The sequence below is a fragment of the Mesoplodon mirus genome (assembly GCF_964341445.2).
Source record: "Mesoplodon mirus genome assembly, chromosome: 9".
Taxonomy (NCBI): domain Eukaryota; kingdom Metazoa; phylum Chordata; class Mammalia; order Artiodactyla; family Ziphiidae; genus Mesoplodon; species Mesoplodon mirus.
The window spans coordinates 18,664,623-18,678,693 of record NC_138985.1 but is presented as its reverse complement, the minus strand read 5'-3'; the positions used below and the strand labels follow the sequence as shown (position 1 = coordinate 18,678,693).

General features: G+C 37.1%; 1 protein-coding gene across 1 annotated transcript in view; it reads left to right on the top strand.

The window, feature by feature from the left end:
- The window catches only part of RELN (reelin), a 525,441-nt gene extending 511,706 nt beyond the window's left edge, over positions 1 to 13,735 (top strand). Inside the window, exons 62-64 of the mRNA XM_082631643.1 lie at positions 1,708 to 1,905; positions 2,575 to 2,673; positions 12,628 to 13,735. Of these exons, the coding sequence (XP_082487769.1) occupies positions 1,708 to 1,905; positions 2,575 to 2,673; positions 12,628 to 12,724 (394 nt within the window). The 3' untranslated portion in view covers positions 12,725 to 13,735. The remainder of the gene's footprint in view (positions 1 to 1,707; positions 1,906 to 2,574; positions 2,674 to 12,627) is intronic.
- Positions 13,736 to 14,071: the final 336 nt, after the last annotated feature.

Genomic DNA, 14,071 nt, shown 5'->3' with positions numbered 1-14,071 from the left:
ATGAACTTTATGGCACAGGTGTCACTAAGCAGTGGAAACCTAAATATCATCTGAATTTGGTATGAAAAAGCATTATACGTTTCCACAACTCAGAATCATGCTTTGCTTAAATTTAGTGTAGAATTACCTTGTATCTCTTCACACACACTGGCTGAGTGTTGGTAACATAGGCATAAGCCTGGAGAAATGGCCCAATATAAGAAATGGATAAGTGTATCACATCAACATGTTGAACACCGTGAACTTGCACAATGTTAGAGGCCAATTGTATCTCAATAAAGTTGACAAAAATAAATAATTGGTTATGAATAATCTATATAGATAATTTAATATGGACCATATGCAAGCATGTAAATATAAATGTGAATGTGAAGAAGATGCGTAGTAATGCACACATACATATTCCTGTATTTAGCATGTGTAGCTATAAAAGGAAGTGGAGGACCGATGGCTGGCTGGATGGGAACTTTACAAGTTCACGTGCTTTATGAGCTGCACGGCAATGCAGAATAGAGAGGACAGAGAAAAGGAGACCCGAGAGGGTTCCTTCCCCACCTGCCCTTCCCAGCTCTGCCACCTTAGCCAGAGCAAAAACAGCTTATTGTCTGTGTAACTCAAGAAGAGATTCCAAGGCTTTATAAAGGTTGCAAGATACTAGACTACTCACTGAATGCTGAAAAGTGCATGAGTATTTTTGAGAATTAAATGTTGGGTTAGTGGGAATGTAGATGTTTACTTGAAGCTTAATATTAGTAATGTATTTTCAGAGGCAGAAAGGCGGGTTGGGGGGCCTTCAATATGATAAACAATAAAAATATTAAAAAATTAATTCCTATAGAGTAACCATATAACTAACCATAGACGCCAGAAGTTGCTGTGTCCACCCATCCCCAATATTTTTCCTACCAAAAAGATGTACATAATCTAGACCAACCTGATGTCTTCCTTGACCCCATATATAGCTACAACTAGCCACTTAGTTAATGATTGCACACCATGTCATGCAAGTAACTTTGCTTTAAATTAATTAATGCATTTAAATAATGCATTTACCAGTTTAAGTCAGGCTCTTTATTTGACCACCTAGGAATCTTACGAGGATAGATTTCCTATGTTTAAAAACTGTATCTTCTAAGGGCAAGGATGCCTATGAAAAACAAAAGGACACGTCAAACACGATAGCAGATATTGTCCAGAGCCTGTGTGTCTAACTCAGTTTTCCTTCTGCTCTGATCTCCAGACATCCTTTCCTAAAATACACATGATGATTTATCCTTGTCCAGATTCTGTCCAGCTTGAAGCTATTTGTAAAAAGCATGTAGCGTAAATACTGTGGTTTTATTTCTTGTCCTCAGCTGCCTATTTGGCCCATATCACTTTGCAGAGAACAGAAGGTGTTTCAGGAGAAATGCTCTAATAAGATTTCTAACATCATAAGAAGAAAAAAGATCTTTGAAAGTCAAAATTTTCACGTGTAGAACACCAGCCTTCTGGGCTTATTTTTCACATGTATAATGTAAAAGATAAGTTCAATAAATTTTGTTATTTATGTGACTTAGTCATAAGACTGGATGCTTCTACTTTTACTGTATTATGAACATGAAAATTATGGACTTTAGGAATGAGAAAGATAAAAAAATAGAACGTATAACTCCTTGAATACTTCCTGACTTTTGTTTACATGTGGTTTCCCCTGTGTTTGTTCAGCAAAATCATGTTTGTTTTGCAAATTGGGAGTACATCGCAGACAGACAGCTGCAACAGCGACCTGAGTGGCCCCCACGCCGTGGACAAGGCCGTGCTGCTGCAGTACAGTGTCAACAACGGGATCACCTGGCACGTCATCGCGCAGCACCAGCCGAAGGACTTCACGCAGGCTCAGAGGGTGTCCTACAACGTTCCCCTGTAAGCGGTCAGAGAGCAAAAGCATGGTGTCACACATGATCCTAACAATTAACAGTGTTTGGTGAAGTTACTGAACCAACGCCGCAAAAGTAGGTGGTGGCAGAACCAAGACTAATCCAGATCTCCCGAGTTGTGTTACCGTTTTCTATTAGGACAACAGGCACAACTGGAAGCCAGGATAAGGTCAAGAGGGAAGAGAGAAAAACAATTAAATACAAGGGTGCATTGTGCATATTTCCCTCCCAGTAACCAGTGTTTCTAGTCGTTTAGGAAACAACATTTTTAATCTTCTGCTGGGTACACCGGTTTAAAAATTTGCTGAGGATAGGCAGCTTAGTCAGTTTTGCCTGGCATGGTACCCCAGCGTCTAGTACAGTGTCCATCACATAGAAGGCACGTCACATTTGTTGACTAAAGATGTGACTCTTCCAGGTACTAGTGGAGCAAGGGGAAGAAGGGAGAGAGATGTAGAAGGATTGCAAATCCTTGAGTAGCCAGTAAAACTTGATGCTGCTTAGGAGAATACTATGACCTGAGCAAATCTAAATTCCATACCCAAAGTTATGTTGATTAAGATTAGACTATTGTAGTTGAAGTCTGGAAGTCACCTACCAGAAAGTTCTCTGTGTTCTAGTGTTTAATCTCTTTGTCCTTCTATCTGTGACCCAGGGAGGCACGGATGAAAGGAGTTTTATTGCGCTGGTGGCAGCCACGCCACAATGGAACAGGTCATGATCAATGGGCTTTGGACCATGTGGAGGTCGTCCTGTGAGTATCTGATACATAGCATCTCATGTCCATTTCAGAAAGGTTTGAAATTCCTTTGATATGGCATGCCCCTTAATTCAGTAAGAACTGTCCCTGATGAGAAACCCCCATGGGACCACTTTGGCTTATACTCTTCCACAATTGCAAACTACAGCTCTAGTCAACAGTGAAATAACAAAGCCCCAAATATAATTTAATACACCTTAGAAAACTTCAATAAGCAAAGGTTTATTTAAGGGTTTGACAATATTAATTAAATTGGATCGAACAGAAGTCTCCAGGTAAATGGGAAACAATGCCTACTACCAGATCTGAGTTGCCTTATAAAATGGAATGACATCCTGAAAAGAAAAAGGATCTGTACTGGTCTATGTACAGAGTATCACTAGGACATGTGCCCAATTACAAACACCTGTCCTAGCAACAGATGCCTGGGGCATTCTTTCATTTAATGACATGGTCAAAACTAGAAGAAAGAATTTATGGTTTCAGATTCCTCATGACCAATCCCAGCGCCTAAGAAGTCAAGAGTGTTCCCCCATGGTTTCTCCCATAGAATAAAGTTGTCAGCGCTCTCACCTAACTGGGTTGACTGTTCCACAGTGAGATGACTTGCTTTTTCTCTAACAATCTAGTTCCTGTAGAACTGGAATGCTTATGTCTCGACGGGTTCGGACTGATGGCTCCAAGTGGTTGGCAAGGAGAGGCGAATCTTCTCGGTAGATAGGTTCACATGTTCATTCTGTTTACCAAATCGGAAACGAAATCAGTCCCTTGGCTGATTTCAGTCATTTTGAAAGCAAATTTAAGTGATTAATTGGTAGGAAACCTACCAGATTTGTTTTCTTTCAATCATAGCCATGAGCTGAATTTTTCAGTCTTGAGTTAGCCCTCGTCTTAGTTTTCACTGAGGCACCTGCTTGCATGGCATCCATATCAATCCCCAAATCCAAGAGCAACCCGGTTCCTACACAAGCTCCCACTGTGCGCTCTGCTGCTTTGGACAACTTGCTGGGCTCTGCCTCCATAAGATAGAGTTGAAGTTTAAAGTAACAGTCCAGACTCACTTGAATCTATATTATGAGGCTGATGTTTTACTTAGATTTTGATTTCCTCAGACTGCATTATTCCAGGAGAATAGACTAACCTGGGCTCTAAAACGAATGATGTATGGTAAGTTCAGAGAGAGAGATATCCAGACAGACCAAAAGCCAACCCTCTAGCCATTATGCTCTGGCTACTTTCCTTTCAGAGCAGAGCTTCTCAATCTGATTGAACATCAGAATCACTTAGGAGCTTTTGGAAGCATCAATGAGTGTCCCAATGTCCATGCCCATACCTACGGATTACTTGATTTAAATTGATCTTCAGTGAGACCTGAGCATCGGTCTTTTGTAAAAGCACCTCAGTTCATTCTAATAAACTGGTTGAGAATCAAATTTAGAGTCAATAACCAGTTTTTATCTTTCAAGTCTCTTGCCAAGACAGTTTACCTTAATGGGGCTTCCTGTGCCTGACAAAGCATTACCAACGTTTATGGAAAGTTCAAAGCTTGACAGTCCTCAGTAGAAGGCAGGATGCTAATACTGACCTTGGGTAGATACAACAACTGTTAACATGTCATGGGTTTGAAAGGATATTTCGTATCCCCCCATACAACCAAGCAATTGCAGTTATGCAGTTTGGATTTCCAAGGCATATTATCACCACAGTTCCCTCCCATGTACTAAGATTAAAGAGTAGGTGGGGTCAGAAGTACAAATATACTCCGTGGTATAAAATAACCCCTTGACAATTTGGGGGCAGAACAGAGTTGACCTGCTGCTTCAGAGGTTCTCACCACACAGCGCCCCAGGGAACCTTCTGGTATACCTGCTGTTGGTATTAAGTTTTATAAGCAGTAACCAGAACCATGATATTATTACAAGAATCAAGGTCAGACTATATAAGATCCCAGAAACCTAGCATTTCTGGTATTTTTCTGGAGCAATCATCTGTATTTATAAAGACTTCACTTTTATTCCATCTCCAGAATGTTAAGACTTCGAAGAGTTTAGCACGTAGGCACCTGTCTGCTCTTATTCTGCATGATTGTTTCAAAGTCTCAGGGCACTAAAACATTTCAAATGAGAAAACAGCATTGCCACACATGCAGAGTCTTGCATGACTTGAGTTTTATTCAGTCTTCTTTTGGTGAATAATTTTAAATTATAGCTTTACACGTGTTACCATAAAATTTTATATATTTATATAAATATGTGTGTGTATATATATAATATGTTAAAATTTGTTAAAACTAAAGGAGTCACTTTGTTTTCCTTCTTTTTTGGAAAGAAGAAATACTTCATAAAGCTGAGTTCAATCAATGAGTTGTTTAAAAAATGCGGTACAAAGAAATTATATTTTCAGAACCATGTTTTTGATGTTTTGCTCTTGTCTTAGGATTTAATATTTCTATGCCACTGTATTCTTTCAAACTGCTTATTTTCAGAAGAGTCACAAAAAGTTTTAAGGCATTTGCTAGTTAATATGCCCTTAGTAGCTCTACAAAACAGTTACTTTAATTCATTTATTTGATGAGCTTAAAAATGAAGTTCCAGATAATTCAGAAAAATAAAATATAATAATTTTTCCAAGTGTCTTGCAACCAAGTAAAGCACAAAGAAGCCAGCCAAGGTTCATGTCACAATTCACAAATATTACTAATTATAACTTTGCTGCAGTAGATGTATATTTAGAAATGGAGAGGTGGAATACTCCCATAAAGCCCTATTAAATTCAAAATATCCTCCTAATTAACTATACTTTTGTATAATAACACTTAGTTATAGGAACTAATAATGTTAACTCCTGGGCTTCCCTGGTGGCGCAGTGGTTGAGAGTCCGCCTGCCGATGCAGGGGACACGGGTTCGTGCCCCGGTCTGGGAAGATCCCACATGCCACGGAGCGGCTGGGCCCGTGAGCCATGGCCGCTGAGCCTGCGCGTCTGGAGCCTGTGCTCCACAACGGGAGAGGCCACAACGGTGAGAGGCCCGCGTACCGCAAAAAAAAATAATAATAATAATGTTAACTCCTTAAGTGTGGAGGGCACAGGAGGCTGAGGTGCATATCTCAAGAGATACAAGCCCTGCCTAATTGAATGCTGCAGATAGGGCAACTAATATGTTTTTTGCAACCAATGGTTGGGGGTATACATTTTTAGAACATATTTTCTTTTCTGAGTAAAGATTGGCCCTAATCTAGCTTTATTACCATAGTTTAGCTTTTGTGCATGTGCACTAAGAACACATGCTAAAAACTCCTAGAAAGAAAAACTGGTCACGCGTGGTATCTTGAGTCTAACCCCAGTATTGCCCATATTAACCAAGAAGATACATGAGTTTGATGAGAAAAAAATGTAGCACTTTTGAAAATATTTCAGAGTTTAGGAGTGCATCCTAAATGAGCAAGATAGAGAATATAGTTTTAATTTAATGGTTTAATTCTAAGATACTCCATCCAGAAGGATTTGAGTTTCATAAATATGGATATACAGAATAAGCCCCACACCATAAAGATAAAAACCACAGTTTTAGCATTTAACAAGCGAAGTCACTTATGCCTTATGCTTGTTTGAGAGTGTAATCTCCCCACTCTGATGATGTTTTTCAATAAAACCTGCACATGGAAAGCACTTCATGACGATAAGCCTTTGCTAATCTGCCACAGAACAGATGAACTGAATTGACAGATCACTTTTTTCCAGCCTCACTAGCTTACAAAAAGTCCTCATCCGTAAAGTCTGAGTGATGCAGCTTAACACAGTCATTGACAATCAAGCATCAGAAACCTAATGTCTCTGAATTCATTGGCTAGTGTAGACTATTTGTTTTTCAGTAAATGTTTTTGAATACATTTGGGCAGATCCCTTACAAGATCCATGCTGGTGGGGTTCTTCTTAGGATAAAAGGGAATCCTTTGTCTTATTGCTGGGCACTCACCCTTCTACCCTAAGAATCTCCCTCACCCGACTATGCATTTCATTCACACATCACATTTCCTGTGTACGTGTCTAAGTCACAACCTGTCATGTGTACAAGGAAGCGGGCCAATTTTTGCATGTGTCCCTTGAAAGCAAATGGCTCAGTAAAGAGTCAGCCTTTGTGAATTGATGTGCGAAAAAGTGAATTATTACCACATTTGCTGAGAATTGGAAACGCATATGCTGCTAACTATGGTCTTCAAGGCACTTATCAGATTTTATAATATGAGTTCCATCATGGCTATTCCCTCATGTATTCATTATCAAGATTCTGTCACAGCTTTGGCACAAATGATTTATGGAGAACAGCAGATTACATTTGTTGCAAAGCATATTTATCCTTTATTAAATTTGATTGTGTTGTTTGATATAGAGGACTTATGTATTTTTAAGAGCCCATTCCTTAATATATTCAGGAATAAGTATGTTCTAAAATGTAAATAATTGAAAAATCAAATAATAAAATTAATGGTAGTTATTAAACTATTACTTTCATATTTATACTTTATATGCAGCATTTATGCCAAATGTAGTACTATAGCTACATGTACCTTGACATACGGTTATGAGCAAATATTGCATGTTGCATTACATAGAAAAGTTAAATATATGTATATATTAGGTATAGGAGAATAAGAAATAACTTCTTTAATTTTTATTTTCAAAAGAGATGAAAAATCCTATATCGCATCTAAACCTGATCAGACTTTTATGACTAATCACAGTGCTGCATGTGTTGAAAGGCATTTTTTAACTTGTGTTATATTTCATTATTTGCTGTCATTGGTTTTCCACTAGAGTAAGGTAAGTCCTCTTACTAATTCCGGGGAACTGTTTACTAATAGTTTCGTCAGTGTTACCTACGTTAACTGAGAAGTTTTGTAGAAGACCTTTGCAACTGAAAGAAAAACCTGTGAAAACAAAGTTATATGTGATACTGAAATATACTGGAACACTTGAAACCTATATCATGTAAACTCGGAGTTCAGCCAAATTGTGGTAATTTTCTGATGTATACAATATGGGGCACAAGAGTATAGACCAGAGTACCAATCAGCATTCCTTCATTTGAATGTTTGACTCTGTGCCTGGGATTTTGTTAGGTGCTCTTGAAACGTTAACAGTTTATAAGTTTGTTATGAGGGGAAAGTGAAAATAGAAATGTGTGGAAAAGAGCTAGGGGCTTTGATTAAATGGAGTGTCTTTCAAAAGATCTCTTGTGCTGGAGATGAGTGAGGATGCCTAGACTTCTTAATTCTATTCTAAGTTAATAAATGAACAGGCAAAAGGGAATGGGTTTATTCATGATATTTGTGAGTTCTAGATGCTATCCTTAGGTAAGATTGGCCTTTTTAAATATATATTTACATTTGCTCTCTAATAGAGAAACTTTAAAACTTAGGAAAGAAGGAATCCTTAGGTAAGATTGGCCTTCTTTAATATATATTTACATTGGTCCTCTGATGGAGATACTTTAAACTTAGGAAAGAAGGTAAAATGTTTATCATTTATTAAACAAATGCATATTCTACTAGAAGCTTTCATTTAATCCTTACAACTCCCCAAGGCACACAATATCAGATATTATTCCTATCCCCATTCAGCAGGGAAAAGAATGAAACCTTCTACATTTGTGAGATATATGAGCCCACACTTACCTACATGTAGCCCTCCTGAAAACACATGGCCTTGAAAGTAAAATGTACTTTTTTTTCTTCTATGCAGGGCAGTTTCATTGATTAGTTTCAGTGGCAGCTTCCCATTCTACTCTCATCAATATTTCTCTGAAAGATAATGGCAGTCACTGGATTCTTATTTTTGCATTGATATAAAATATTATTTATTGTATCATTTTGTTTTGATGAAAAATAAATTACTGAACAGTAAAAATACCTAAATTTCTGTGAGTTCAAATTACTTCTACCAAGTCTCTATCTTCCCCATTTCCTTTAGAATCAATTAAAAATCAGTCAACTTTTTTCATAATAATAACCTAAGATAGTGGCTCCAGTGCAGAAGAGCAGTTCGAGAGAACACAGTCACTAGTCCTTGAAAAAACTTGCAATATCCGTATTTCCTATGCAGAAACAGGGAAGCATTTTATTATTCCATATGCTGTCTAAAGTCCCCAAATTCCCTCAGTGATAATGGAAATTTAAGTTAGCATTTCCAAGAAGTCATCATTCTCCCTTCCTTCAATGACTTAACTCATAATGGGAGTTTATAAATGGGCCTAGTTCTATTCAGAATCAAAGCAAATTAATAAGTACTGTAGTTGATATGCCTTGGGATGAATATTACCTGATTTCACTGGAATTATAATAAAAATACTTTCCCCTATAATCACAGTGAAGAAATAAATCCTTAAAATTCCACCACGCCTTAATTATTTTGGTTATAGGTTTATCTATAACTATACATCTACATGTATCAAAAACAAAAATAGGCTCTCAGATCTGCTTCACAAAAAAAGATAATAAGCATGAGATCTTTAAACTTGTTTAAAATTCCCCTAATTCCCAATCCTATAACTTAAGACATTTTAGAAGCCACAACAAGTTTAATAACCATGTCAGTTTATTAAATGGTCCTCGAAGCAGGCAGCACTTTGGTATAGCTTCCCATGGTGCTTGATTTTCAAAAGCTTATGAACTGGAAAAATCTGCTTTGTTAGATTCCAACTTAACTGTCTCCAGAGATATTTATGCTTTACATAACAAAATTACTAGTTAGTTTCAAGTGTGCTTTGAAAATGTGGCCATTTCTAATGTGACTACAAAACACTAGACATCTATAGCAAATGCTGAGTGCATATCAACATGCGCAGAGATCCAAAGATATGCTACTGATACGAAAATGTATTCAAAATTAAAGGGTATCCAGTGAATCAAAATGCCTCCTAAAGTAGAGGTCAGCTTCCAAGCTGGACTGATCGATTATCAAGGTATTAAAAGATCTGCAACCTGTTAATATTTATTTTCTCACATACAAAAATGAAGAATTTAAATCAGTCCATAATAAGTAAATAGTTATATGGAGAAGTGGCTTTAAAGCCATTAAACATGCACATCAACTTTTGTTCAAATTAAATGTTCCTTTGTTCCCGGATATGGAGGTCACTTTCATGTCCATCTCGGTCACATTAAGGTAACTAAATATCTTGAGTGTTCTGAGTTTATCTTTTTACCGTGTAAGATATTTTAACTATTTTAAATTCTCTTTGAGTACCTTATATCTTTAAATGTGTTTTCAACGGAATATTTTCATTGCTTTAACTTTGCAATTATTCCTTATAGTTAAAGAGTAATGATTTACAACAGGAATCCAATCAGTAAGTCACCATAAGTTCAACAAACATGCCTTGACCCCCCAGGGGTCAGGCAGGAGGCTCAGTGCTCTGATGTGGGGCTGGAGGGAGTGGGGCACATCCACGACACCCACCGCAGTTTAGTCAATGGGGAGCCAAGAGGTGAACACAAATCATCTCCATGCAAAGCAGAAACTGAGCACTATGGGGGTTCACAGGAGGGGGCGGAAATCCCTACTGCAGGGGGTAAGCAAGAAAGAAAATGTGATACTTGAAAATGAGTAGGAATTTTAGGAAGCTGTGTTGGGGATTGTCCAATAAGGCAGATGGATGGGGCTCAAGGTGAGTCTGAATAGAGATGTCTGTGTGAGGTGTAGCGGATGAAAGGACTTGAAAAACAGAGTAAGTGAAACATGTGGAGGACTTGAAATAGCTGGCGAAGTTGACTTACAAGGATTATGAATGGTTTTGTTGTATTTTTTTTTAACAAGATAAAGCCAGCATTTGAGGGAAAGTTTACTGAAACTGGTGTGCAAAATTCATTGTATGTATGCGTGGGAAGATGCACACACACACATACATACAATTACACATTCGGTGATACTTTCTTAGTATTTCATAGTATCTTTTCAGTGGTGTTTCTTTCATAAGGGGAGAGAATGTGGAGGCTAGCTTAGGGGGCCACTGTAGTAGCTCAGGGAAATTCAGGGAAAGGGCCACAAGTTATCCTAGGATGCTGGCAGGAAGACAGCTAGTGCCAGTCCCAGTCTTCTGTGACTAAAGAGGTGAGAGGTTTCTTTCTCCTGACACTTGATTAGTTCAATACATTAGGTTGTTGTCCGTTTTTTGTAACTAGACTTTACGTAGGCAGCAACTAGTTCTTATAGCAGCTAATGAATAAAGGATGCCTTCATTTCCTTCTTCAACTGTGACATTGAAACAGGTCAACTAAAGGATGCCTTCATTTCCTTCTTCAACTGTGACATTGAAACAGGTCAACTTGGTTGACACAGGGGAGCAAGGAGGATAGTCAAGCTACCTGAAGACGAAACCTGATTTTTTTCTTTTTCTCTACAGTGTCTTCAGAGTATATTTTGTTTCCATTCTATAGTTTCTAGCATTTTGATAGTATAGAAATCCAGGGTGAAAAGTTATTAGCACTTTATTTTGCAAAATATATATCAATGTGATGTCTTCTTTTTATCAAGTTTTCAGCACAGATACTATTGCTTTTTGATTAAACATATCTGATGAAGTTCACTTTATACATTTTCCTTTGAGAGATTTTATTATAAATTTTCTTTTCTAATGATCAAACATCTAGAAAATCCTATTTTAAAGGTTTCTGTATGTTACAAGTGTTAGTATAATATCCTAGGTAAAACAGTATCATTTTACACCTTGCCTGGTCTGTTGATCATTAATAACTCAGAAGAATACACTGCTCAGTGCAAAATTATCCATTCCCACCTCTTTACCGTGACTCAAGTTCATGTCATATTGACTGACCTTCATGGTGATAGCACATCACATGACATTATCCTGCTCCATACCCATTTTATGTTCCCATAAAATTAAGGAGGAAAAGACTTTAGGACCAGACAGTATTCAAGAGACTCAGTGAATTTGGAAAATACTAAGAGGCTCACACTTAAAAACCACACTTCAATGCTACATAGAGACATGTTGTCACTCCAGTCCATGTGTGAAAGGAGTCTGATTCTTGTCAGTGACCTTATGGATAATGATCCTTTTTAAATTACATTTTGATACCAAAACTTTAACAGCTGTCTCTACCAGTATCGTGCATATTCCTACAGGCTCCTAAAATCCATTTTCAGTATTTTTATCAGCTTCACGTAGAGTATGTATGCATGAACGTGTATGTACATACATGGAGGGAATATATACACATACATTGACATCTATACATTGAATTACACTTTCTTAGTATTTTATGATCTTTTTTCAGTGGGGTGTCTCCTTCATAAGGCCATGTGTATAGAATATGACCCAAGCTGCTTATTGTTTGAGGAAGGCAGTGGAATCTGACCTTCTGAGAAAAAAACTTTCTTCCTTATTTTGCCCCTGAGACTGCATAAAATAGGAAGCTCAAGCTGATTCAGATAACAAGTTTGTTTTCCCTTTGTTTTTGCTTTTTAAGCTTTAAATGAAAATATTTGCTGAAAGAATCAGATTATGCTTTCTACTTGTTAAAGATGTATTTAAATAAGGTAATGGGTACAGCCCGCACTTTGTCTCAAATGAACTCCATCCAAGTAAATGTTTTCAGAAAGAGTTCAAGAATAAAATTAAAAATCCAAAAAGTTTCGGTCCAGTTTTGCAATGAATCAAGAGAATTTACCATTTTTTCTGGTTCGGGCCTCACTCATGAAAAGAAGGGAATTTCTTCAAGGCCAAAGGCAGTGAATTCAGGTGTCAACCTTTAGTTCTTCTATCCTGGGGTGGTAATGTCAGCATGACCTATTAACCCTGAAAAATTTCAAATAAGTATCAGGGTAACTTAGGACCTAGACTAAGGTTCTAGATTGTGCTTTCAATGATGGGACTTACATGCTCTTTCTCCTTTCCCTCCCCTGCCTCTGTCCTTTCTGATTTTAACAGCACTCGCAAACAAAATTACATGATGAATTTTTCACGACAACATGGGCTCAGGCACTTCTACAACAGAAGACGAAGGTCACTTAGACGATACCCATGAGGAATGAAAAAGTTTATTTTTCCTTCCAACTTGTGATGTGTTGTTTTCCGTTCTTTTAAATCTTGTACTGCATCTGATATCAGGAAATTTCTGTGAAGGACTTGGTGATTAACTGAAAGCCCTTCTCCAGACTGAGTATACACCACTTTCCCACACTGTGAACTAATGACAAGTGACTTATTTTCTCATAAGTAAATGTCTTCCTGTTGATGTGTCTGTGCAAATTGTGATCTGTGGTAATATCAGTTACAGTGGCAGTATTGAAAATAAGAAATAGTTTAACAGAAAAAAAAGTTTAAGCACAAAAGTTTAAGAGATTTTATGTTTAAAATGGCATTTAGTACAGTATTTAACATTCTTGGTCACAAAGCTATTTAAGTGGACTGTATTTCAGCTATGTATCATATTTTATATGATTAAATTATCATTGTTTGTCCTTTATGTATTCTCTTCTACAATATAACAACACATTGACACTGTATTTACTTATGTTGCAATATTTTGCTGCTGAATTTCAGGCTACTTATATCCTGCAGAAAATTCATTGAAATACCTACTCAAGAAGATAGTTGTAAAGATATTGTATCTCCTTTAATATACCCCTTGAAATGTATGTTGGCTTAGCGTTGTTTTGTGGATAAGAAAGATGCCTGACCTTGAAATATTTTCTACTTAAAAATTGTGGATGAAGACCCTATCTCCCACAAAGGAATTCCCATTTCCTTGTCTAAAGATTCTTTTAAAGTGTTCTGTGGCTGATTTACTAACAGTGGCTGCCATTTTGTGTCTGTGGTAACAGAGTGATTTGTAAAACAGTGGATGTTTTCATTGTGTTCTCTTTGTGGATTGTTTTTCCTGCGGGTCATATTCATACCTTTCTGATGAAGTTGTACCAACACCAGCAACATTATAATGGCCCTGTAGCCCTGAACTCTCTATTAACGTAACGAAAAGGTTGCACTCTAGGGTGAACCATGCTAAAAGACCATGCTTAAATAAAAATTATGTTCAAAAGCCATTTGAAGTTCATTTGTCTTTATTTACTGTTAATTAAATTTTCTGTAGGATTTATAAACCTGGTCAGGTTTGGAGAGAACAGTGTCAAATATATTTACGGTTTTTTAATTTTGTTTCATCATTGATAATAGCAATTATGAAGTCACACTCTCAATGTAGCCATTTTTCTCTTACTCAGGTTTTTTCTATTTTTCACTCTGTAATTACACTAAGAAAAGCCAGTAGAGAATTTTGAAAACTATTTAACTCCTGAAAATTTTGTTAGCTGCTGACATAATGCCTAGCTCATAATAAGTACTCATGCATTCATTCAGCAAATATCTACTGAGT